We start from the raw sequence: 27,769 nt of genomic DNA, 5'->3' as shown, positions 1-27,769 counted from the left end.
CAATATAAGGAGATTTACAAGTTAAACCACTTGTTTATTTCACATGCACAAATGAATTTAGTAAAAATTTTGTTAAACTTTTGTTAAACATCAGTGACTTCAAAGAAGGCAATCCAATGCAAATCCATAAATTAAGAGAAGTAATACTAGCCATTACAATAAGACATGACATAAATGGTGCTCTGTACAAGGAGATAGAGTTGCAGTGGCTGAGCTGCATTATTGGACCAGCCTCACGCAGGACGTGCTCTTTCACTGTTTAGTCGTTTTCAACTCTGAGAGCTTTTACAGGTGACTGGCGTTTATTAACATATACGTATACACGTGTACAAAAAAAATTCTTCTGGTATTCTAAATCTGGTGGGAATTTTAGTTCGTTTTGGCAACATCTAAAAAATTAACGCCTTTATAATTTTACTAAAAGGTTGATGAACAAGGCCCTGTGTGTGTGTGATATATATAAATGAGTGAATAGGGAGCCATTTTATATTCTGTCTGTTTGTATTTTTGGAGATTGGAAAAAGATGACCAGTTTCTATATGGATCACAGTTTACCTGAGAAATATAAGCAATTTGATGGCACCAACATGAATGCATAAGTGTGTGTGTGTGTGTGTGTGTGTGTGTGTGTGTGCGCGCGGGTGCATGCGAGAAGGAGTGTGAAAGTGTGTGTTTACAGTGTTCAGATGGCAGCTTGTCAGGCTGGATCTTGTTGGAATGTTAACGCGTGCTGGAGGGGCACTTGGGGTCCCTAGCGGAGTGACCAGGCCAAATGCTGCCTTTAGCATCAGAGTGCTGAGCACTGCGCTTCACACTATCAAGTGGAGTAGCATTACGATCATCACACTCATGACACACACAGACACATACCAAACACACAACTGTGCACTTGCATAATATGTGGCGTCTAAAGAAACTTGCAAACACTATAAAACAAAACTTACACATGCCCCGAATGTTACTCATCAACCTGTTTCCTGTGTGCACTTGAGAAGCGAATGTGTGTGAGCACCAAGAGGCCACAGCTTTCTCTCCATTAAATAATGCAGCACTTGTAACTAATCCCCTCCATGGCCGAAAATTGACCAGCAATTAAGCTAGTTAAGTCATACCACTCTGTGACAACACTCGTACTCTGTACGAGTCCTCTCATGTTTTACATGCAAGTGTGAAAACACACTAAAACTGGTGACACTACAGACACTGAACCAGCAGTTTTATTGAATGATATAAACAGCTGCAATTCTAACAGTGATATATAAATCCCTAGAATAAATCAGCGTGGTTTAAAAATGAAGAAAATTCCTCCACATTTATATTCAGTATCTAGGTTCCAAAATTTAAAATATGGCTTTAAAAATTAAAGTGTTTGTAGAGAAAGCGTTTTGAGCAGGTAGCACTGGTGCAGTAGAGAATATTATTATATAGATATTGGAGCACTGAAGGGAAAAAAGTACATTATAATACTGATAAAAAGTGTTATGGTGGGTACAATTTGCCATTTTAACTGTAAAAACCCAGAGAGAATGTAAAGGGTCTGAACTGACTACAGCTACCACGTCTAAGAGCTTAGACTAATGAAACGGATGTGTTCAATTCACACTGAATTTATGACACCTTCCTGTCTCTTTGAAACTCGAGGGAATTGCTTAAAGGAATTAAAGGTATGATAACAGAAAGAAATACCACTGAAAAATGATAAGAACTTCCACAATTAAAGACAGTTAGGAGTATAATGTCTAAAAGTATTCAGTAAATATAAAATATTCTCCATTTACCTTGATACAAAGTGAAGGAGCCCCATGAGTCCAGGTCGAGAGCATGTGAGATTGGAGGGAAGTGGGCGGGGCTTCCAAGTGGTATCAATTAAAATTGGAGAGTTCAAAACATGTGTGAAAATCATTTCAGATTCATATTTTGACTAGCTGATCTCCTGTTTTATTGGGGCATAAAATACTGCTCTTCTAGCGTATGTTTGAGTGATAACTCACACTAGCATATTCCGATGTTAAATTGCGGAGCTCCTACGCAAAATGCATAAAAGTGGGAAGGTCTGCTAATATAATGTAATATACTTAGAGTAAATATCAGTGGATATTGTAGCAGTGTAATGTAGTGTAGAGATGATTAAATCACACTGTGCAGGACATTTTCAGTCAGTTTATCACAAGTGTAAAGAAATATTGTGTGTGTGCTTTTCCCTTTCATCCACACTCTTCATTTACTGCCCACATACCAAACGCAGTCAAAGAAAGCAAGATCTAAAATGTTAAAGCTGTGGGAGTTTTTTTTTTACACAAAATGTTCGTGTGATGAGCTGTGGCTTTTTTTTTTTTTAAAGCAGCATATCAGTGATGCATGAACACTTAAAACAAAAGCTTCTGCTTCATAAGTGAAAAAGTCTAATGTTAGAAAGTTCCGTTTAATGAGGCCTGTTGAAGTTTGGCTTGCTCAGATTAATGATAAGATAACGGGTCTATATGTAGGCTGCTTATTAATACAGTTTGGCTAGAGGTAAACAACTGAATCTTAAAATTTCAAAGTTACATTATTAAAATGGTCCTTATTTGTAATACAAACTTGGGTTTGTAATAATTGTTAGAGTTGTGGATTGTTAGGTGTGTGTGTGTGCGTGTGTGTGTGTGATTTATATTTTTATATATATATATATATATATATATATATATATATATATATATATATATATATACAATATTAGATAGATAGATAGGTTTACTAAAAAAACAGTAGTGTTGCTTTAAAAAAAAAAAAAAGTACCCAAAAATAAATGTTTTATTTTTTATTTGTGTGTGTGTGTATATATATATTATATATATATATAATATATACACAAATTATTAAAAAGATACTGTGCTGCAGTTGTGCTTGCTATCATCCACTGTCTTGTTTGTTTTGAGTTGAATGGGTCACGTGACTGTGTCACATGACTAAAAATACATCATTGTTTTTGAATAACTTCATTTTCTCAGTCTACACTCCAAGGCGTTTACAAATTTATCCACTTGGGAGAGCGTTTTCTGTCTCGGTGTGGACGAAAGGTCAAAAGTGGACGAAAAGATCCATGCAAAAAGATGCATATTCAGTTTTATCCAGATTAATGTGGACGTAGCCTCAGAAAAGCATCTTATGATGTCATTTATCACAATATCGATATCATATCCTCATCTCGCCCTAATGGGTGTGACTGAATTTTTATGTTTTAGCACCAGATGATTTTCTCTCAACACATTCAGCTGGCTTTTTTTTAGCTGTACTTCCTTGAGTGTGTTCACTGTGGTCAGGAACCCTCCCGGTACACAGGCTGTTTCTCATCAACGTCAGTGGCGTGAGAACAGAAGTGCTTTGGGCGTGTCTGTTCTGAGATCAGCTTTAGACTACATGGCTGTGGTTATGTTAAAGTAGCAAGAGTGCTCTGGTCTGGTGTTAGTGTTCAGTAGATGAGAGACGAACAGCCTGATCTAGAATCAGTGTTAACTTTGGTCAGGCATAGAGCAGGACATGAGAACCACTGCATTAAAGCAGCTGCCATGTGGAGTTTTGTAGGTATCTAGAGAATCATTTTCAGCAAAGGAAAAAGGATTTGTTGTACACGAGAGACAGAAAGATGGATGAAAAGAGAGAGAGAGTGCGAGGAGGAACAGAGCGTCTCAGCACGAGCTGTGAGAGCTGGATATGACTGTATTCATGTTAGCTCACGGCCGTGCCTGTTCTGAGTAAATTCTGGGGAACAGCCAGAAAAAGGAGAAAGATCAGAGTAAGCTGAGCTCTTGCCAGAACTTTCCATCTCACATTGTGCTGCTAATTGGCTGCCGCTTGCTATTGTCCGATAGTGATCTTTGAAAGCCGAATCCATGAAGCACAGACAATAAGAGGGGTGCTATCACTTTTCACTCACTCCGCGACATCACTCTAGTGTAGTGTGTGTGACACAGAAAGTATGTTGCATTCCATCATGTTGCTTTTTTATATAATCTTTTTTAAATGGGTTTTTATATTTTTGACCAATCATAATAATGCAGGGCAGTGCATTAAGTCATGCAGATATACATCAAGAGTTGAGTTCACGTTCACATCAAACATCAGAATGGGGTGAATGTGACCTAAAAGAACCTGCACTTCACTTCTGTCAGCCAAGAACAGGAATCTGAAACTACAGGTTCCTGTTCTTGGCTGACAGAAGAGAATGTGGTCATCTGCTGTCGTAGCCCATACACCTCAAGGTTGGACGTGTTGTGCATTCTGAGATGCTTTTCTGCTCCCCGTGGTTGTAAAGAGTGGTTATTTGAGTTACCGTAGCCTTCAGCTCGAACCAGGCTAGCCATTCTTTTTTGACTGCTACTAAATAGATGTTTTTTTTTTGTTTCTCACCATTCTTTGTGAAATCTAGAGACTGTTATCTGTGGAAATCCTAGATCAGCAATTTCCTAGATTCTCAAACCAGCTCATCTTGCACTCATGCCATGGTAAAAGTCAGAGATCACATTTTTTCCCCCATTCCGCATGCATTGTGCTGCTGCCACGTGACTGGCTGATTGGATAGTTACATGACCGAGCAGTTGTACAGGTGTTCCTAATAAAGTGACTGCTGAGTGTAGTTTACCCTTAAAAATAAATGAAGGTTCCAGTTTTGTACCTTTTAATTAGGTTTTAGGGTAAGGCTTTGAAGCGACACTACGTGCAGCTTCCCAGGTAAAAGATACACACTGAAGGTACAGAAGATGTACCCATGAGGCCATGAGCAAAGTGACAAGGAAAGGTACAGTGTGAGTTCTGTAAGCTCCACCCCTATACCGGTGAAAAGCCTGGGGTTGGCTCTATGTACAGAATTAGAGCACAGGACCCAAAACTGGGTTATTTATTAGAAAAGCTGATCAGATTCCTCCTTTTCTGAAAAAAGCTGCTCTATTTAAAGATGCAAAAGTTGATTTTTTTATTCCTTACTTGTACAAATAACCTGGACGATATGTAGAACATGAAAAAAAGTAAAAAGCAATGGATTAAGCCATGACCTTAGCAAAGGTTTATAAAGTCACTGAGAAAACACTTTTGGAAAACCGTCTTCTGATCCGGAAGTTTGGATATGCCTTGTGTCAGTCATTTTATAGACGCTCTGTGGGTCACCTTAGATCCTGGGGGCAGAGCTTCATGAACATGGGTGGGAATGGGGGAGTGAGCTCAAGGAGTGGAAAAAAAAAAAACTGTCTTGGGGTGAAAAAAAAAAAGATTAATCTTACCTTTAATGCACCTTTAATGTGGAGTAAAAGGACTCATGTAAAGTGATAAATCCACAGCACCTGTAATTCACCTCTTGAGTATAACTGATTCTTTAAAATAAATAAATAAATAAATAAATAAATCACTTATGGTCAGTATTGATAGTGACACCTCAGAGCACCAATGGGGCTGCTGATGGTGAATATATGAGACGATAAAGATAACGGGGTGGCAGTGAGCTGTTGTGTAAACAGGCTTGTGAGGAGGTGCAGGGTTTATATATATCACCCTACAATGCGCAGCACTACCTGCCCACTCCCTAATGTAGGCATAAATCACACGAGAGCCTGATGGACTCTTTTCCAAGCTCCTACCACCATAACTCACTCCTTTACCTGCTCTCTCTCTCTCTCTCTCTCTCTCTCTCCCTTCCTCTCCCTCTCTTCTCTCTCATTTGGTACAGGTCCAAACCTGATCAGGCACTGAGTTATTTACTCCACACGCCCAGTCTGTGTTTCCTTTCCTCTCAGTTGATTCTGCATATATCTCTGCCACAAGCAGAGTTGTTGTTGTTGTTGTTGTTGTTGTTGTTGTGGGTGAAGCTGCTCAGATTGGGTATGATTAGTGGAGATTATGTGGCAATATGACAATATACTATTGATATCATTATAACGTATTAACAACTCTTGTCTGAGAGCATCATGGGTATCGTCAGGGTATTTATGACACTGACTCCACTATTACTTACCCTAACAGATAGCTGTTTATGGGTAAAAATCCCTTGTTTTTAATATTTGGAGCTGTGAAAGAAACAGTCTGTATGCTAATGCGGCTAACAGTGACCAAATGTGAATGGCCCCTAATTAGCGCTGTGATAAATGGTGGCTACCAGCTTCTATTTATTGTTAGTTGTATTAACATGTGTAAGTGGGCCTTTCCTTTAAGAAAAATTTTTTTTTTGTACCTAATTGTCTCCCAATTTGGTCATTTGTCATTTCCCAGCCACTAGCTAGCTCAGCCACATCACCCTCCGAGACACATGAAGCCAGTATCTGGATTGTTTAGAACTGCTGCTCCTGCTGTGTCAGAGGGCAGCGTAACACTCAGAGGAAAGCGCTGTCTGCCCTCTTCCACATACACGAGCTCACAGATGCCCGTGATTGGCTAGTGTCACTCAGAATGACAGGGGAGAGAATAACATCATCCCTCCCACCCAGAGAGCTTGGCTAATTTTGCTCTCTTGGTCTCTCCTGGATGTGGCATTGTCAGGATTTAAACTCACGATCTCTCGACAATAGGGTGAATGTTTTTCTGATGCATCCAGGAGCCCAACAATATTATTTTTTTGCAAACCTTAATCCTTTTCCTTTTTCCTTTTTTCCTTGCCACCGTCGCCCTGCTTGCTCATCAGAGACGGCACACACACACACTTCACTTTACTTTTGTTTGTGTAAAGCTGCTTTGAGACAATGACCTTTGTAAAAAAGCGCTATACAAATAAAAATGAATTGAATTGAATGTATTGACACACATATTGGGTATCATAATATATGATATGATATGATATTTTGGTCATATTGTCTACCATTGTGATGGGGTTCAGTAGAGAAGGAGGATTTAGTTATTGCTAATTTTGATTACAGTGTCTGCTGCTGTAACCTGACTCACCTGTTACTCTGTTTCCTTCTCCAGCACGGCGAAGTACAACGTGCTCACTTTCCTGCCGCGGTTCCTCTACTCACAATTCAGAAGAGCAGCCAACTCCTTCTTCCTGTTCATCGCCCTGCTGCAGGTAAAACACATCACGCCAGAACCAAGGATTACATCAGCTCTCACTGCCACAGATAATCATCTATCTTTGGCTCAACTTGCTCTGGAAAGAGGCCTCAAATCAACTCTATAATGCTGGTTTAGCTGAACTTTGGATGAACCCAGCAGACTTCCTGTTGGTCACATTTTCCTCTGATTAAATTGGGCAGATTTGACAAATTAACGGGGGAAAAAAAACTAACATTAAGTGACTAATTGGCTTAGTAAGGTGTAGGGCTACCATGAGCTGCCAGAACAGTTTCAGTGCTCCTAGGAATAGATTCTGCAAGTCTGTGGAACTGTACTGAAGGGATGAAAACCGTTCTTCCCTAAGATATTTCCTCGTTGTGATGGCGTTGTGCCGATTGTAGATAGCACTGCGTAACACTTCACTCCAAAATCTTACACAAGTGTTCATTTGGGTTGAGATTTGGTGACTCAAAGCCATAGAATATGAACCTCATTTTCATTCTCATTAACCCATTCAGCGAGCCATCATGTGAGCCATCAGTGAGCCCTGCAGCAGACCACTCCCTTCAGGATAGAACTGTAGATCAGCCAGAAGAATGTTGTACTGCTTTGCAGTAACTCTTTCCTGTAAGTGGACAAGCTGACCCATGCCAGCAAAATAAATAAATGCCCCCTGCAGCATAACTGCCACCAGTTTTCTTTTAATTTGTCCCTTGTCTGTATATATATAATTTATGTCTCTTGTTTTACTTCAGTTTAATCTAGTTTTGGGTTCTTGGCAAACATTTCTATCAGCACTAGTCATACACTATAGCACAGACATACTACATTAGCTTAATAAACTAAGCATTTTTAATCTAATATCAACCCCCCCAGCCCACCAACACACACACACACACACACACACACACACACACACAAAACAATAATACATTACTGATGTGCGTTGTAGTGGAATTCGGTGATATGACGTATCATACCATATGATATGATACCAAATATCATAATATTTGAAGACATTTCTGCAATATCTATCTATATATCTATCTAGCTATCTAGCTATATATATATATATATATATATATATATATATATATATATATATATATATATAAATTATAGGTTTGCTAATGAATACTGTAACCACTGTAAGTAGTAATTTTTATCACTTTACAATTTTAAAGGTATAATAATCAACTCTGCTGCTTCCTAGCTGTTTGTTTTTTTTTTTTTTTAGAAATCTTTTAAAAAGATTAAACTTTTTTTTAAATATTTAAAAACATTTATATGATGATAGTGGCAGAATTATATGGTGATAGCTCATAAAAGCATATTGTGACAGTTAATCATGATAGTGATAATACGTTGTCATATTGCACTGTCCTAGTTTTGCAGCCTGCTTTGTTGACACCTTCCTGTCAGATATGAGCTTTGACCGTTTTGAACCGGTGCCTTTGAAAGCGAGGAGAGAAACAAGTGAGGATTTTGAAGCACAGGTGGTTGGTGTGTCTGTTATCCAGCTGTCAATGCAGCAACCTTGAACGCGCAGCTGAGCTGCTGAGAGAAAGAGCACAGTGAGCACAGGGACAGGTTTACTGTAGGGCAGCTAAACCCATTTACCGGAAATTTCAGAAGTAAACACGCAGGCAACCTGCCTTTTGTTATTTTGATACGTTGATAGTCAACAGTTTTTGCGCTATCACTAATATAAGAGCTGAGAATGCAGAGTAAGATATTGTTTCGTGTCTGCTATTGAATGTCATTAGACGCAATGCGATCAGTCATCTCTCCATCTTTCAGGGCACATTAAGGGTGTATATTTCCCCATACTTTATTACTTTATACAGAAAAGATATATTAATATAATACAGAGACTGCATTATGATAGACATCATGGTTGTTAAATGAGATCTCATGTGGATAAAGAGCAATTTGATTTAATGAATCCATTTATTGGTTTCATAGATCACAAGTTTCCAATAGCAAAGTTTCATATACATTACTGCTGTCAGTCCTTAATGCTCTCCTGTCTTAGTTGCAAATGATGCTAATATGCTCAGCAGTGAAAATGATGCAGTGTTCAGTAGGGTTGGGCAATATGATAAAAAATATGTTTATATTATACTAAGACATTTTCACAACACACATTAAGGGTGGACAAGTCATAAATTCATTAGATAGCCCACCAGGCAAGTAAAAATGCCAGTGTGCTGCCTAGCCCCATGTTTTTGTTACCGGGAAACATAATTGACTACAGACAATAGTGTATAAATTAGTGTACACTAAATGGCCAAAAGTGGCGCTTCAGGAATCAAAATATGGGCGGGAATTATTCAAATATTGAACTGACCTAACTGTTAGAGGCTTAATCTTGAAAAAAAAAGAGAGTAATCTTACCTAATGCACCTTTAACAATTGTAGTTCAGTGGCAGTTCTTTATTTAAAATTTACAGAATAAATTTAGCTGGCAAAAAGGAAAAAAACAAACATCCAATCCGATAATTCTTATTGTGAGTAACCACAGAGTTGGTCAGTGCTATAAAAATATTGACGAAAAGCATTTTTTGATGTAATTTTAACCAATATGCATATTATATCGTCTTAACACCTATCCCTAATGTATAATCCATTATATGGTCCAACATTGAAAAGTGTGTGAAGGAGTCTTTACATGTGCACAGAAGAATGCTTAGCGGAAGCACACAGTTGATCATTATATTACAGCACGTATTATTCCGTAGGAAAGGAATGCCACTAGTTCTTATTGGATTCCTGTCACACCATTATTTCCTGCATAGATTTTTTTAAATCTTGTGAAATAATGTACAAATTTAAATGACTGAGTGAGATGTGGTTGGATTTATTTTGTATCAGTGAAGCTATAAGAACAAGGATGAACATTAACCCCACCCCTAACCTTAATCAGAACTATTATAACTTATTAATTTTATAAATCGTAATTTTTTTTTATTTATTTATTATTTTTTTGTCGTGCCATAGTCTCCATGTTTAAATTTTTATAGTTATGTTCTTATCCACGGAAGTTAACGGCCAGCTCCACGGCACACTGGAATGGAAGACTGATGCTGACTTGTGCTCACACATCACTCCTCCTGCCTGTCAGATTAATGGTTAATGGCCTGCCCTCGGCTCACTGTTCTCACCTCCTGCTGACAAATTACACATATACACACACATGTACACACACACACACACACAACTCAAGGAGAAGCATGTCCTTCCATCTAACTTGCTGGAGAGGAGAGCATCATGAAGGACACCATCTTTTATTCACCTCTGAGTCGCTGAACATCAGAAATTCACAGATTTCAGAGATAGACGTTTGATTTTGTGTGAATTGAGCTTTGACAGGTTTGATTTCATGCCAGATGGATGACCAGGAGCAAACAACATTAACGTATATGTTTGTGTGTATTTCAGCAAATTCCAGATGTTTCTCCGACTGGACGATGGACCACGCTGGTGCCGTTGCTCTTCATCCTAGTGGTGGCAGCAGTGAAGGAGGTGATCGAGGATCTGGTGAGACGATTGCTCCTTTTCAGAACCAATAAATAGCTATTTTACAAAGTGCAGTTGGGTTTGACCATTCTGATTCATTACTATATACCATGATGGTGTGCTTTTAATGGCTTTAATGGTCTTATTTAAAAACTTTTGATTGTGGTTGGTCATGCCAAGGTCTGAATTTAGATCTTCTCATTAGAAAGTTAGACTCACTGAGTACTTTATTAGGAACACCTGTACACCTACTCATTCATGCAAATATCTAATTAGCCAATCGTGGCAGCAATGCAATGCAGAAAATCATGCAGATACGGGTCAGCAGCTTCAGGTAGTGTTCACATCAACCATCAGAATGGGGAAAAATGTGATCTGAGTGATTTTGACCATGACGTGCTTGTTGATGCTAGACAGGCTACTTTGAGTATTTTTATTACTGCTGATCTAGGATTTTCACACACAACAGTCTCTAGAGTTGACTCAGAATGGTGCAGTAAAGAAACATCCAGTGAGCGGCAGTTCTGCGGATGGAAAGACCTTGTTGATAAGAGAGGTCAATGGAGAAGGGCCAGACTGGTTCTAGCTGACAGAAAGGCTACAGTAACTCAGATAACCACTCAATTGTGGTGAGCAGAAAAGCATCTCAGAATACACAGTATGTCAAACCTGGAGGTGGATGGGCCACAACAGCAGAAGACCACGTCGGGTTCCACTTCTGTCAGCCAAGAACAGAGCGCTGAGGCTGCAGTGGGCACAGGCTCACCAAAACTGGACAGTTGAAGACTGGAAAAAACATAGCCTGGTCTGATGAATCATGATTTCTGCTGAGACACATAGATGTTAAGGTCAGAATTTGGCACTGGCAGCATGAATCCATGGACCCAACCTGCTTTGTGAAAACAGTCCAGGCTGGTGGAGGTGGTGGAATGGTGTGGGGAATGTTTTCATGGCATACACTGGGCCCGTTAATTCCAATCATTGCTTGAATGCCAGAACATATTTGAGTATTGTTGCTGACCACGTGCATGCCTTCATGGCCACAATTTACCTCTCATGGCTACTTCTAGCATAATAATGCACCATGTCACAAAGCAAAACTGATTTCACGAATATGACACTGAGTTCAGTGTTCATCATTGGCCTTTCCAGTCACTGGATCTGAATCCAATAGAAGACCTTTGGGATGTGGTAGAACAAGAGATTCGCAGCATGAAAGTGCGCCTGAAAAATCTGCAAGAAAGGGAGACCAACCAGCACAGGGTTTTTAGCCTCTTCTGATAGGCAGGAGAAGTTTGTAAGGTCAGTCTAATGAGCATTAGGCAAAATAGCACTGGAAATACCACTCCTATTCTCTTATTCTCATAGTTTCTCAAAGAAATAATCAGTCAAGTGCATTTATATCATCTTCGCTTATGTCATGTTATTAATTTCAGACCATCTACTTGCTGAAATATGAAAAGTGTTCCAGAATTAAAGTGAATCTGGAGTGCTTGGACATAATCTGGCCTGTCATGTTTCAGTGTCTGTCTGAGCCTCTCAAACAAAGACATGGCTCACAAGCCCTCAGGCGATTTAACACACACACACACACACACACACACACACACACACACACACACACACACACAGCTGTAATGTAACATAGTAATGTAGTGAACTGCTTATATTCTCTTGCTCTTTCTTTCTCTATCTTTCTCTCTGTTGCCCTTTTGCAGTAGATGCAAAGAAAAAGTAACAAAGACAGACAGAGAGACAGAGACAGATAGACAGACCACAGAGAGAGAGAGAAAGAGACAGTCAGATACAGAGAGATGGACACCCTTGAAGAGAGAAAGAGAGATGGACAGACAGACAGAGATACACAGGCAGGCAGACATACAGAGACAGTCAGATACAGAGAGACGGACACCCTTGAAAAGAGATGGAAAGAGAGGTGATGAGAGAGTCAGAGAGAGACACACACACAGTCAGTCAGACACAGACAGAGACAGACATGCTTGGAAAGAGAGAGAAAAAAAACAGTGAGGGAGAGAGGCGCACACATGCTCTCTGAGAGAGAGGGAGACCGAGAATAAAAGAGAGTAAGGAAAGAAGGAAGAAAGTGAGCAGAAGGGGAGGGAGAGAGTGTTTCCAGCACTGCAGTAGTGTCTGGAAGAAGATGAATGGGCTGTGAGAGGGGGGTCTAACTTTTGACTTTTCCTTGCGCAGTGAGTGGAGAAGCCATGTGATTCAGAATATTCATTAAGCTCTGCAGTAGCAGGCAGGGGGCTATGATTCCATACAACCCAGAGTACGAGAGAGAGAGAGAGAGAGAAAGAGAGAGAGATGGGGGGGGGGGGGGGGGTGAGGGGAGAGAGAGATGGTGGGAGAGAAAGAGAGAGAGAGAGAGAAAGAGAGAAAGATGGGGGGGTGAGGGGAGAGAGAGATGGTGGGAGAGAGAAAGAGAGTGTGAGAGCGAGAGAGAGAGAGAGATGGGGGGAGAGAGAGAGATGAGGGGAGGGAGAGAGAGAGAGATGGGGGGAGAGAGAGAGAGGATGAAAGGGAGAGGATGAAAGAGATGCTCCCATGGCAACCTGTGGTAATTAGAAAGCTCTCAAAGTGGAATGAGAGGGAGCAGAAATGCTCCTCCATCCTCACAGCTTCAGTTTCTCCCTAATCCAAAACGCTCCAAATAGCTGTAAGGTCCACACTGTGTGTAAAAAGCTCTGCTTCATCACGTTCACTCTGTCACTTCAACTGAATTTCATTCATTTGAAGAAAAAAAAAGATAATAATTTGTAGCAAGTGTTATTGAACATTGTGACAGTGAAAAATCACATAGGATGATGAAATTATTGTATTGCACAAAGTGAATGAATGGATGAATAAAAGGTAAAATCTGAGGAGAGGTGAAGAAACGAATGGGTGTCAGTTTGAGGCCACAGACTAATCTGAAAACCAAAATAAGCACAGTGAGATAACACTGTGTACAAGGCATCTCTAATGATCTTCTGTCAATCTTTTTTATACAATCTGTCCCTCCACACCTCAGTGCAGCTCATTATGGCACACACACTGTGTCTAAACCTTTTTTTTCTCATTTACAGAAACGTCACAAAGCCGACAGTGTTGTGAACAAGAAAGAGACGCAAGGTAAGACGGCGTATATTAACTTCTTTGGCTTTTCTGACTTTCTTATTATGGTGTCATAGAATAAAATGAAGCTAACTCTTTCTTTTTTTCCCCCCCTTTCTTGCTTTATTTGTATTTCATCCTCAGTGCTGAGAAATGGAGCCTGGGAGATTGTTCACTGGGAGAAGGTACTGCATCACAGCAGTTGGTGTGTCCGTCATAAATAAGCAGAGACATTCCTAGGAATCCAGAGAGAGAAACGAAGAGAGATGGAGAGAGAGCGTGGGATGACGTGGAAGGATTTTCTTCTTTCTCTGTCTGTTCTTTCTGTTTCTCCCTCTTCACACAGGTCACAGGACTCTAATGAGGCCACTGCGTGTATGTGGTTACCATAGAGACTGTGATATATCTGGGAAGGCAATATGTTTAGTGTGCATTCATAAAAAGAACTATAATTAGTATGTTGAACATACAGCACTAGAAATAATCAGGTTTAAAAAGGGTAGATGGATGTGGTTATTATTAGTTTCAGCTGACACTCATTGTGTACAAACCTATTGTCAGCAATCCTAGCAGTGCAGTGCTCTAATGTTAACCGTTCCGCTTTACATATTAAAGAGATACTCTAACATTTTTCATCTACTTCATGTGTAGTTTATGGGCGTTCACCACGGACAATAATTTCTGCATGTTTCCCTGCACCAAGAAGAGAAAACCTGTTTACTCAGTGCATACTTAAGGGCATTCGTTAAGTATATAGCTGTCAGTATACATCTCAAGTCTATATGATTCCCTTTTTTTCAGAGATGGTACTAGTTTTTCCGGAGGTAATAATTTGTGGTTATTTGTTACCCACTTAGCTCAGAGTAAACATGGAATTGCCTTAGTTTCACTTTAGGGAGAACGTCATAACACCTCTGCAAAAACATTCTCTCATGCCTGTCACATTCTAGCACCACAGAGCGTAACCACTGTCACTTTGAATTTGCATCATATAATACATATTAGGAATAAAACATGACCAGACATGCTGTTATAGGAAAATAATCAACGCCATGGTGGTATGATGTGCCACGACAGTATTTTCCAATAACGGCTTTACTGAAGCGTGTTATTTCTCTTATAACACAACATATAAGAATTTTCCAGTGATTACCGTTTTATATTCATTAAAGAATACCCTGTCATACTTTTTATCAGTTTATATTTACATCTATACCACATTTTGTATAACTCTGACAGTAGTTGCAGCTGTAATGTAAATGATAGGTTTATATTAGTATGTTAGTTCTAATACATTATCCTTTCTATACAGCTCGGTCACAGGGACTTGTATGGCAGACGGTCCGCATAAACTAAGCCTAATAATAAATATTTGTAAAAAAAAAAATGTGTTGTTTAAGAAAACATATACTTGTTGATGTGGAGAAGCTATGCGTTAGTAGATGTTTGTCATTATGGAAGGAGTCTCTAGTGTCAGCACTTTGTAGCTTTCATAATGTTCCCAACACAGAAGAGTCTTCAGGGCAGAGGAGTGTGTGCTTCCTGGTCTCTGTAGCATGACAAGCTGATTTTTTGTCTTATTAACTTCGAGAGAGAGAGACGGAACAGTGGTTTATAACTGCTGTAACATAAGCAATAACAGGAGCTAATATGTCTCATGGATGTTCCTTAACATTAAATGTAGCTATAAGCAGTTAAAAAGTGTGATATGTTGTTCATTAATAAAATAAAAGAAATTAATCCTTGGCTAATCTATGGCATAAGCAGAATAACAAGTTGTTTCCGTTACCGCTTACATTATAACAGCTCTGAACAATCATTTCCTCACAATCTGTCTTGAAGTTCATAAGACATAAAAAATGCAGCTTATTGTGTAACTAAGAAACACAAAGCTTGTGCTTCTCTGTCCTGAAGACTTAATTGTGTCAGAAAGCTTAAAGTTACATTTTTACCTCTGACACTGGAGACTCCTTCCAAACATGCTGAATGTCCTCACAGAAAACTTCACCATATCAACAATTACGCAAGGTTTTTTTAAGTGGATAGTCCACCATAAAATCCCTGTGCAAGATCTTACTACAGAAATGACAACGAGTGCATTAATATAAAGCTGGATATTACTTGGAATCTGGCACTACTGTCAGAACTGCTGTTAGGAAATTAATCAACGCCATCTCACCAGGCAGAATTGAGAATTTAACAGTGACGTGTTGTAAATAACTTTATACATTTGTTCACGGGATTCATCAAGCGTTGTCCGAAAGCTAGAGTCCAGGTTTTTTTCCTCAGTATAGGGAAGCATGTAGAAATTCACGGATGCTGTAGATGGAGACTGGATGAATAAACACGAGTGTTTCTTTAGGACTAGACTATATGTTTAGCGAGCATAGAACTTTGGGCTCTTCTCGAGCTGTGGTGTAAATATTCTGCTCTGTGCCTAAAATGACACATTTCCAGCATAAAACTCCAGGAATTGTGAAAGATGACTAATGCAGTCTTTTTCCATATCACAGCAGGCATATAAAACTAGCCGTCTGTTTGATTCATAACCTGCTAGGAAGTAGCTTTTTTATTTTTTGCTCTTCTTGTTTTTCCCTCCAGCTGTGTTAAATGAGATGATTAGAAATGTATACTCAGACAAAGAAATATGTTTCTTTCTAAATGTCTTGAAAAATGCTCGACTTCTGTGTAGCGTCAGGCCACCTGGCTTATAAATCCTGAATTGTAAAAAAAAAAAAAAAAAATATATATATATATATATATATATTTCCATCAGACACCTGGCGGCTCTGTGTATTAATAACTAGTGTGTTTCTTACAGGTAGTGGTGGGGGATATAGTTAAAGTTAATGGCAAAGATTTTGTCCCTGCGGACGCTATACTGCTGTCCTCCAGGTAGACACGTGCACATTACTGCTGGTATAAGCAGAGATGTTGCCCATTCATCACTCCCCTATCATATCCAAACACCCTGCAGAAGGAAGTGAGGCACACTCCAAGCACTAACATATACAGATGATATTTAGAATACCTGAGTATTAGATTAATATAGCTAAATATAGGTTTTGAACCTCAGTTTGCAGTTGGTTGGTGATGAGAACACGTCCTGACCGTACTGCTCAAAGCCACACTTCCTTCACAAGGTGTTCTGCCACTGAGTCACACACTCAGGACGCGTCTGCATTTGCGATTTTTCCCTTTCATTCTCAAAATCCATTTGTCAACCTGCTCTAAATCTGAGCAAAGTCCTCCTTCGTGCTAGTATAAGGCGGATTCATGGTCCGTCCCGGATTCATTTTGTTTATTTCACTAGCTGTATAACAGCTTTACCCCAGTACAGAGACTGCGTGTTATTTATTGGTTTGGCATTTTTGAGATGGATTTTGAGACCGAAACATGGAGCTGGACATTGTGTTTCCTTCCTCTGTACGAATTAAACATGTGTCTGTTTCTGTGTCTCTCTTCCCCCTGTTTGGGTCTGTGCGCTTTTTCCCCTCAATCTTTTCATTTCCATCACCACCACCTCCACTTCCACCCTACCCCACCCCCCCTCCCTTCCTGCTGGGACTGCTGGGTAATTTAAGGTGGCGGTAGGGGAGGTAGTGCGAGCCTCCAACGGAGATCACCTCCCAGCTGACCTCATCATTCTGTCGTCCAGGTCAGGAACAGCGACGGGCTGCATGAGCGCTGCAGGGGAGGGGGGGGAGACGGGGTTGAGCAGTGCACAGGTGGAGGGATGCTGCTGGTTTGACGTTTGCTTCTTTTTTCCTCTTTTGGCCTTGTGCTTTCTGTGATTGTCCGCCTTGGCTGTCAAAGCTAATTATAGCAACACTGACCTGATATTAGCTGGTTTAGCTTCGAGTCAGATTACAAGCATAAACTCAGACTCCTTTGGGGCAAGAAACAAAAAAACGATTTGTAATTAGGGATGCATCTATGCCATTTTGAGTCATATATTTTGGTACTCATTGATATCAATATTGATACCAAAATGAGTAAACTACTTAGTAATAACTAATCAGGGACATCAGAGAAAATTTAATTTAGCTCTGTTTATGTTTCATAGTGGCCATGATAAACATGGATGCTTAAGTTTTAACAATTAGGCTACTAAATTTGTTTAGTAGCCTAATGTTAGCTAGTTGGTTTTAAATAAAGTGCATTAAGTAGCTACAATTGTTAACTCCTTTGTGCTGAATTATGTTTCAAATGTTTTATAAGGATACTTGTATTGTAGGAAGGCTATGTAGTAGCTCCTCTGTATGTTTTTGTAGAGCACAGATTGCAGTCTGCTTTGCTTAGATTGTCTTAACTAATCATGATGTACGTCGTCTGTTGATTATCACGTGATATTGGCTTTTTTTTTTCCCCAAGTATGATTACACGGGAATGGTATCAGACTGGTACCTGATAGCCGTATCAGTATAGATGCATTCCTAATTGCGATATGTATTTGCGTTTTTTACGTGTGCAGTGCGCTTTAGTAAAACGCCTTGAGAAAAGACTGCTGAATGGCTGTAAATAGCGTGTACACTGAGTCAGTGCATGGCTGCATGCTGTCACATTGCTAAATGAACACAAGTTTAGCTTGGTGTACACTGTATCTGTGATCTGTTGAAGAACTGAATAGAATAGAAAAGACTGGAACACATCATAGATAGTTTAGAAGAGGTACTTTTGAGGCACCATTGATGCATTTAGTTTGAGGAGAGATTGTTGTAGACATGGTCATTGTGTCGCTGAAAGATATGATTGGATATTATATAAAAGCCAAATGCACAAGCCGAGAGGTTATGGTTTATTACACAGTATATTTTTTAATATATGATTTAAACATTTTTTGGTATCTTGGTGGTTTAGGCATTACGCTTTTGCATTCAGTGTTAACGTTCCATCTGTGTGCTGTGTCACTATGCTGCATTCTCCTTTGTTGCATGATTGTGTAACTAAACTAGACAACAGCTCAAAACAAGACTTTTATAACCAACAAAGACGTTAACGTTCTGCATATTGTGAGAGCTTTGTAGATATGTAGAAGCAAATTGGCTTTAGAAGTGTTTGATATGTTTGTAGCTGCAGAAATTTTAAATTCTTCGAGGCTTTGTGTCTAAAAACAAGATCTTTAAGTTGTGCACCACACACCTGACGTCTTTGGTTGTTAGTCTTGCATTTAGCTGTTTCACCAGTTCACACTGTAACCTATTAAATCATAGAAGTGTCCAGACTTTCAGTGTGTAACCTCTGTGTGTTTTGGATATTACTTGATATTTAACATTTGCTTGTTGACCTGTAAAGCATCTAAATATCATAAATAGTTTAAAGATTTTGAAGTGTGATAATTAATTATAAACAACTTGTCTATTATGCTAAATTTCCTTTCTAATTGCACCATGTACTACATTTTAGCGAACCTCAAGGAATGTGTTATATCGAAACTTCAAACCTGGATGGAGAAACAAATCTTAAAATCAGACAAGTGAGTATTTTTGCTTTTTATAAGTGCCACCTCTCTCAGTAGGAGCATTCTCACAGAGACATGTCGTTACATTTTTGGTCATGGGTTTATACTAGACTCTGGGAACTATATTTTTTTAGTGAGTGAAAATTAAGTATAACAATTTTCAAAATGATAAAAGGCTTACTTGTAGATATACTGTTTGGATAATGAGAAATATTGCTCAGTACAAATTATACATACATATTATGTATATTTTATCATATATTTATAGTATAGTGCTATAACTCATTTTCAGTGTGTTTATCTATAAGAACATCTGTTAAAGACATGCATTTTATTTAAAAATTTATTTTAAAAATGCATTTCCATACGTCACTCTACATTTTAATTTTTTTTTTTATTTGATGCAATAAAGCTTAAATATACACTCACTGACCATTTTATTAGGAACACTTGAACACCTGCTCATGTAATTATCCAATAGGGAATCATGTGATAAGATCATGCAGATACAGGTGAAGCGCTTCAGGTAATGTTCACATCAAACATCAGAATGGGGAAAATGTGAACTCTGACCGATGTCAGTGTGAGAAGGGCAGGCTCGAGGATTTCACAAACTGCTGATCTGGGATTTTCACACAACAGTCTCTAGAGTTTACACAGAAAAGTGAGAAAAACAAAAAAATGTCAAGTGATATTTTTCCATTTCTTCAACTGTCCAGTTTCAGTGAGTTGGTGCAAACTGTAGCCTCAGGTAGATTCCTGATCTCAGCTGACAGGAGTGGAACACGATGTGGTCTTCTACTGTTGGAGCCCATCCGCCTCAAGCTTATTCCTCTTATACCACAGCAATTTTCCAATTATTGCAATTTTATTTTCACCCCTTTCCCGTGATGTGCTTGCTGAGATGCCTTTCTGCTCAGCACGGTTGTAAAGAGTGGTTATTTGAGTTACCGTAGCTTTCTTGTCAGCATGAAGCAGTCTGGTTGTTCTCTTCTGATCTCTCTCATCAACAAGGTGTTTCTGCCTGTGGAATTGCCACTCATTGGTTTTTTTTGTTCATTCTGTATAAACTCTAGAGACTGTTTTGTGTGAAATCAGCAGTTTCTGGAATACTCACATCAGCCCTTCTGGCTCCAACAACCAATTCACTCTGATCATGTTTAAAGTGTACATTAACTGAAGCTCTTGACCTTCATCTGTATGGTTTTCTGCATTATGCTGATGCCAAGTGATTGGCTGATTGGATAATTGCACTGCATGAGCAGTGAACAGGCATTTAGAATCAATTTGCCAGTGTTCTATATATATAATATTTAACACAGTATGACTGCAAACTATCCACCTTTCACGCTGTGATCATGAATTGATCTATAGAAGAGCTTATTGTGGTATTGTATCCCGTTTCTATTTAATCATTCCTAGGGCCTTCAGATCACCGCTGAGATAAAGGACATTGACAGTCTGATGCGTCTGTCTGGTCGTATGGAGTGCGAGAGCCCCAACAGACACCTGTACGAGTTTGTAGGCAACATCCGTCTGGATGGACACAGGTGAGAGGGACATGGGGACACAGCGTGAGTGTAGAAGGGGTCAGGTGTGGGAACAGTATTCACACAGTATATTACATACACTTGAAATATTGATCAAGCGGAGTCAGATTTATTAGAGAAGTAGCTGAAATATTAATGATGGAAATGTCCTCTGCATGTCGAGATATTTTTAGAGATTGTGATCTGGATGAGTGCCTGAAGATGATCACTGCACTAAAAGTAAATCGTTTCATTGTTCTGTTAAAGCTTTATTTTATTTATTTATTTTTTAATTGAATTTATTTATAATTGTTAAACCTATGCTTAAATTTCAGAACTAAAAGTACCTTGGTATAGTAGTGGTACCACAGCTTGTGGGGTTTTTTTTTGCAGACATCGTGAATACATTACATAATATTCCAGTTTTTGTTGCATCATATTGTGATAAACTTGGTTTCTTTTGCTAGTATTGTTAAATCTCCTGCACAATTCTGAATTAGACTCCCCCCTCTGCGTTTGATGCTATAGTGTCAGTGCTAGTGACATCCTGTCATCCTGCTGCAGTGTTACTTTAACTCAGTGTGACAATGTATTTCTTAATCCAGCACAGTGCCACTGGGTCCGGATCAGATCCTCCTGAGAGGAGCGCAGCTCAGAAACACACAGTGGGTGCACGGCATTGTGGTCTACACAGGACACGACACGAAGCTCATGCAGGTGAGCCTTCTCATCTCATCTTCAAATGCATTTCGGTTCAGCACTATTCTCGACAGGATTTCCTAAAGGAGCGTTTACACACCTGTAGAGTTTGCTGAAATGGCACAGCATTATTCTGTTGCAGAGGCAGTTGAGGCTGATGACTGCAGATGCTGATGTATGATGGAGTTAAACACCCTGCTGTGTCAGTCCATGTGCATGTGGTGTGCATGCTTTATTAATCTTCATGCTCTGCACAGTGGAAGCCTCAGTGGCCTTCTGTTATCTTCTTGCAAAAAAAAAAAGTTTTTCTTTTAACATACTTGCATTTCACAAACATCACAAATATAAATATTTTCTGTGTGTGTGCATAGGTACGAGTACAAGTAAGAAATGGTGGGAATGTTAGCACATTTGTTTGATTGGAAAGAGCTGTCATTTTCAAAAACATTTGTCAGAATGACTTCTACATAATTACAAAATTACAAAAAAGTAATATAAATATGCACTCACTGGCAACTTTATTAGGAACACCTGTACACCTGCTCATGCATGCAGGTATTCATCTCTCATGCAGGTATTCAACCAAGTTCATGTTCACATCAATCATCAGAATAAGGGGAAAATGTGATCTCAGTGAGTTTGAGCGTGGTATGGTTATTGGCACAACTGTCTCTAGAGTTCATGCAGAGTGGTGCGAAAAAACAAAAAACATCCAGTGAGCAGCAGTTCAGCAGGTGGAAATGCCTTGTTGATTAGAGAGGTGAGAGGAGAATGCCCAGACAGGTTCGAGCTGACAGGAAGGCTACGGTAACTCAAATAACCACTCTTTACAACCGTGGTGAACAGAAAAGCATGTCAGAATGCACAGCCTGCTGAATCTTAAGGTGGATAGGTTCCAGTGCTGGAATCTGAGGCTATAGTGGGCACCGGTTCACCAAAACAGGACAGTTTTCCGCATGATTTTATGCTCTGCGCTGCTGCCACGTGATTGGCTGATTTAGATAATTGCATGAACGAGCAGGTATAAAGGTGTTCCTAGTGAAGTGGTCAGTGAGTGTATTTTTGAATTTTTTTTAAATGTTGTTTAGGGAAATTTTCTGTTAAAGCTAATTAATTCATTTCATGATTTTGGGTTACTAATCACAATGAACCTACTTTCAGAACTCCACACGGCCTCCTCTGAAGCTGTCCAACGTGGAGCGCATCACCAACTTTCAGATCCTGGTGCTGTTTGGCTGCTTGCTGGCCATCTCTCTGGTTTGCTCCATCGGACAAACCATCTGGAAGTACCAGTATGGCAATGACGCCTGGTACATGGACCTCAACTGTAAGCGTCCTGCTCACCGTCCTCTTCATGCTGTACCGTCCTCCTGTCTCTGTCTGCTCACTCATCTGTTGTTGTTTTTTTTACCTGCATTAATGTCAGCCTTTCTTTGAGTTTGCTGTGTATAAACAAATATGCATTGCTATGCAAGTGAATATTTGTCTCTTTAAAAAAAAAAAAAAAAAAAAAAACGGGAAAACGTCTGTATTTCCCTGTAAGATAAAACTGTTGACATGCATACACATGTGATTGGGATGTGGAAATGGTTGAGTATCACAACGCTGCTGAATATTTTTTCGTTCTCTGTTTCCTTTCTAACATTCTGTTTGGTTTGTTTTGTTTTTTCTGTGTTGTTGTCATTTTTCTTTAACAGCTCCAGGTAACAACCATTTAAAAGCCTTGGCCATGCGTGAATCAGCCCTCCTTACTAATCCCTAGCTGAGGCTCAGGCTTTGCTGAGCAAACCCAGGCCGTTATGCGCTTGCCCTACTTTGTGAGGGTGATTGCAGAGGACGGCACACACCAGGGATCCAGTGATAGGTTTATCCCCTCCAGATATGTGACTGTATAGACTTTCCTAGTGCCTGATCTCAGCCATGTTTCCCCTTCCACCTCCATTCTGGTGACACATTAAGCTCTTTGCAAGTACCTGGCCTAAAGCACCTGTTCACTTTCTTTTAATAATAAGTGAGGCAAAAGATTTTGTTCCCTCCTTCTTCATTCATTCAGATATACAGTATGTGAGGCAGCCTGGGAAAACCCTTGTGGGCAAACTTTGACAATTTCTACTTTACGTTGTTCTGAAAACTACAGTTTTTCCTGAACTGAACTAAGTTTTCCTTTTGTACGTATCTCAAGTATCTCAACCAGAAATAATACATTTAAACTAGTATTTTAAACTGAGATGCTCCGTCTACCCCTGCATTTATAAAACAACTTTCCTGCCAAATTGTGAATAAATATACGTTACAATAGCAAATGCTGATTATCATTTTGATTATCAGCATTATCCACATCTCTGTCTCAACACCTTTGATTATCTCTCTTGACTGCACGAATTTCAGTCAGTTCTGTTCTGTTGTCTAAATTTCTTGTTATTACTGTCTATTATTAGGCCATTTAAACATCTTAAATTTGTCTGCTGTATTGTGTTTAGTATGTGCTCTTCTCTTCTCAGGAGCATCTCGGACATTTTGTCAGCTGCTCTCTGATCACAAACTCAATTCTGCTTTATTATGTACTGGAACTATCCAAAAATCTGGTCAAATTGTGAGGAAAAACATTTCCATGTCATTTTGATAAAATATTTGTTTTCTTGAAGTAGACTTGTCAAAGTATATTATTGTCAGAAACTTTTTTTGGCTCGTTTTCCAGAATTCAGCTCTAGTGACTTCCGACGGCTTTTTGCAGGCTGCCTCACGTGCTCTGTCTTCCTTTAATATGGAAGTGTGAGCCAGCACTCACGAGACCTTTTATTGGTCATGATGCAGGATTTCCTGCTAAGCAGAAATGCCTGAGGGACAAGCAGTGACCTTTTCTACATGCCTCGCCCTCCTTTACCCCCGCTGCTGCTGCTTCTTCTTTGTGCTTCACTGTCTTTTGTTTCACTGCTGCTGACAGACCTGGGAGAAATGCCCCCAGAATACATGTATTAATGCGTTCATGCTCAAATTGGGATGTTTAATATGATCCAAATTCAAATGACTGCTACAAATTGACAGACTTTTGGTAGCAGTATGGATGGAGAGAATCTCTACAGTCTGCACTCTATGACCAAGGCTCTTGCAAATTGATTAACATGTCACCACAATCATCCCACTTTGTTTCTCTCAGCCTGTATAAGAAAGATTGTTTATGTCCAGTTCGATCCTGGCTTGTTTTATGACCTACACTGTTCCCCGCAGTTGGAGTGCGCCTCTTGAGCACAGAGTTGCCTTTCATATTTGCGGCATTGCTTTATGAAGTCGGCTCAATAAGCTGGATTATAATGCAGTCATCATAGATCATAAAGCGATTGTTGAAGGGAACAGTAAGGTCATAATTCTGGCCTCCATCTAGAGATTGATTGTATTCCTCTGAAGGAGTGAGACTCAGTCGAATGCTAGTTTTCGTCTTGTATTGAACAAAAAAAAAAAAAGAAGAAGAGAGCGGTGGCATTGATGCATTTGATTGAACCATTTACTTACTTTTGCCACGGTCACTTCTTGTGTCAGTAAGAACAGCAGGAGGCATGGTGATAGGTTTGTATTGTGAACTTGGTGCAGGAAACGCTGCACAGGACGAGGAGTAGAGAACTGTTTCTTTATTTACTGCTAGAATAATTCCCATACCCGGTTAGTGCAGGTGTGAAATAGTGAAGGTGAAGATATTCTCCCTGCGCTTCTGATAGAGTGCTTACCTCATACAACAGCAGTGTAGCTATTATTCATTATAAATTATTCATTTGACATTTGCCCCCCTGTGATTTACTGCCATCCGCCTCACCCATATTCGTCCTAGGTCATCCTCTGTGAGACCTGTAATACTTTACACACAAGTGCCTGGCAGATTTGCTAGCTCTGTTTCTTATGCATTTGCACCACCTGCAGTGACACCCTCCTGCCCCGGCCCCACCTCCTCTGTGAAGCACGGAGTGTAAAAATAACTTTTTTTTTTTTTTTTTTTTTTGTCTGTAAATGCTGATGGGTGTCTTCTGACTTGCTGACCTTGCAGTGCACTCTTTAACTTCTCACTGCAACTCCTGGTGCACTGCTGGTTACAGCTGGAGCTACCCTGCTGCAGCTTGGTTCCTCCTCAGCATGGAGGATCGCCAATCCCAGCCTTAATCCAATAATCCTATCCTCCCACTGCATTGACGCAGGGCTCTTGGCTGCATGTTCAGTACTCAGAGCATGTCTTGTGGTGGAATAGTATAGAGTAGAGATTTAGCGTTTTTTTACACAATGAATGTTTGAGCACTGTAACTTGCACAGGATGGGGTGACTTAAAGTTTTGGTCATTCAGTGTTTGTAAATTAGTGCATTTAACCCAATTTGGATATTAGTCTAAGTAATCAAATATTTAAAAGCTTAAAAATGACTTTATTTTTAGTCACTCTACATTTTTCACTTACAGTTTATCATCCTGACAAAGTGATGCTAATTATGTATTTAGATATAATTTAATCACTTCTAGTTTATCTTCTGTTCTGTAGAAGTGATGTTTATGCTCTATTTAATTATGACTCAACCCTGATGTCTCCAGTCTACATAAACAATCATAAATGTCACCACTCTCTCTCTTTTTTTTTTTTTTTAAAACCTCCTCCTGCGGGAGTGTGCTTTGGGCCGAGTCCCTCTCCTTTGCATCGAATCATCCGAGCTGGTCATGTTCCCTCCCACCCTCTAGCAGTCATCTCTCTCCCGCTGTGTTCAGACTCAGCCTCCATAACAGTAGTCTCCATCATTGGCCATCTCTTGCTTACTGTCCATTCTAAATGGTTTTTTTTTCACCCTTGGGTAAGGACTCCCTCTCCTATCTGCTCTGATAGAGCAGGATTGGGTTGTATACAGGACAGGTAATGCTCATTAAACTCACGGTTAGTTCACGCGTGAGCCGTGACGTGCCATGTGTCAGTGTAGCTTTGTTTTGTCTCCGTTTTGTTCACGGTGGGATTTGAGATGGGAGAAGTCTCGGTCCTGTCACCCCAGTGCTTTGTGTAGAACTCATTGCTTGGAGTCGTGCTCGTTCCAAAGACGGCTGCTATGACGTCACCAACTCTGTTTGGAAGCTCAGTTAACTGAATTATGGGGGTGCTAATTGAAGGGGGTGTAAATCTCATGGTTAGAGGCTGATGAGAGAGGTGTGGAGGGGAGGTAGGGGGTAATCTCAGCTAATGGCACAGCGTTTGGACAACGTTCTGTGGTACACGTGTAACGTTGTGGAAACGATGCCCATTAGATGGGAGCGAGCTTCTGGCATTGTTGATTTTTTTCTTTTTCCTTCTACACACATTTCCTGTCTACTTGAACTGACTCTGTCTCGTTGTACTGCCCCTCTTTCCTCTCTGTACTTTTTCCTTTCCTTGTTTGTCCTCTCTGGGCTGTGTCAGATGGCGGTGCAGCAAACTTTGGTCTAAACTTCCTCACCTTCATCATCCTCTTCAACAACTTGATTCCCATTAGCCTGCTGGTGACGTTGGAGGTGATCAAGTTTATCCAGGCCTACTTCATCAACTGGGTGAGCATGAGGCCCTGAGTGGATTTCATTTAATTAATCATTTGCATTGATGCTTTTTAGGACACCTGACTCACTCACAATCCAATCACACACATGTCCGGAGCTCAACAACACTATAGAAGGCTCTGTAATCTCGGGTCTGTACAGGACCTTAGAGAATTGGAGTGCGAGTGTACGTCTTAAATCCTCAGCAGGCTTAGTGACCTGGTAACATTTACCCTGGCCACACGAATGAAAAAAATCTGACACTTCTACGAAAGAGTTTAGAATCCAAGAACTAAGCAGCATCAAATTTCTCTGCAGGTCTGTGTATATAAATATCCATGAATTGACCAGAAATAAATAGAAGAATGTTGTAGCAGTAACCAAACACAGCAGTTGCATTAATTGCTAATACACAGAACAGCTACATACATTGGTCCCAAGGTTCAGTCAGCCGATTAATACCGGTTATACCATAGCACTGCTAATTCTCAAATCTGATTGGTTAGCAGCTCTGACAGTACTGTTGGTTGTAATTCATGTATATTAATGTGATCATTCTAATACTTTAGTGCTTCTATAATAACAGCTCATTCACAGGGCCTTGAAACATGGAATCTTGAATTAGATTTCCCTGTATAACGCTCAAATCGGATATGCCAAAATTTTGGATGCAAGCTGCCTCTCAAGAGCAATGCCATATGCACCCTTTTTTTAAAACGCCATGATGAGAACTGGGACATCATGTGGGCTTGTAATCATAACAAGTATGCCCAGAAGAGAATCGAAGACTGCAGTGCACCATCAGGAACATAGCAACAGTGTTTTCAGTGAAGCGCTACATCGCCAGTGCTTTTTGTTAAATTTCCCTCTTCTGATCCACACATCTCCAGGGCTACTTCAAAA

At 39.8% G+C, this 27,769-nt stretch overlaps 1 protein-coding gene across 5 annotated transcripts in view; it reads left to right on the top strand.

Annotated features, from left to right (window-relative positions):
• atp8a1 (ATPase phospholipid transporting 8A1) overlaps window positions 1-27,769 on the top strand; it is a 131,707-nt gene that overhangs the window by 25,911 nt on the left and 78,027 nt on the right. For 2 of the 5 annotated variants that reach the window (XM_034305805.2, XM_053235808.1), the window contains exons 3-12: window positions 6,928-7,027; window positions 10,456-10,554; window positions 13,623-13,668; window positions 13,795-13,835; window positions 17,235-17,308; window positions 19,057-19,126; window positions 20,534-20,661; window positions 21,246-21,357; window positions 22,501-22,666; window positions 26,754-26,881. In XM_034305805.2, the coding sequence (XP_034161696.2) occupies window positions 6,928-7,027; window positions 10,456-10,554; window positions 13,623-13,668; window positions 13,795-13,835; window positions 17,235-17,308; window positions 19,057-19,126; window positions 20,534-20,661; window positions 21,246-21,357; window positions 22,501-22,666; window positions 26,754-26,881 (964 nt within the window). Of the gene's footprint in view, window positions 1-6,927; window positions 7,028-10,455; window positions 10,555-13,622; window positions 13,669-13,794; window positions 13,836-16,471; window positions 16,546-17,234; window positions 17,309-19,056; window positions 19,127-20,533; window positions 20,662-21,245; window positions 21,358-22,500; window positions 22,667-26,753; window positions 26,882-27,769 lie in introns of those variants that run through there. The other 3 variants (XM_034305807.2, XM_034305804.2, XM_053235807.1) reach the window with 2 other exon arrangements.

The sequence above is a fragment of the Pangasianodon hypophthalmus genome, chromosome 7, assembly GCF_027358585.1.
Source record: "Pangasianodon hypophthalmus isolate fPanHyp1 chromosome 7, fPanHyp1.pri, whole genome shotgun sequence".
Lineage (NCBI taxonomy): Eukaryota > Metazoa > Chordata > Actinopteri > Siluriformes > Pangasiidae > Pangasianodon > Pangasianodon hypophthalmus.
The sequence above is the reverse complement of the archived record's forward strand: the minus strand, read 5'-3'. Positions and strand labels throughout refer to the sequence as shown.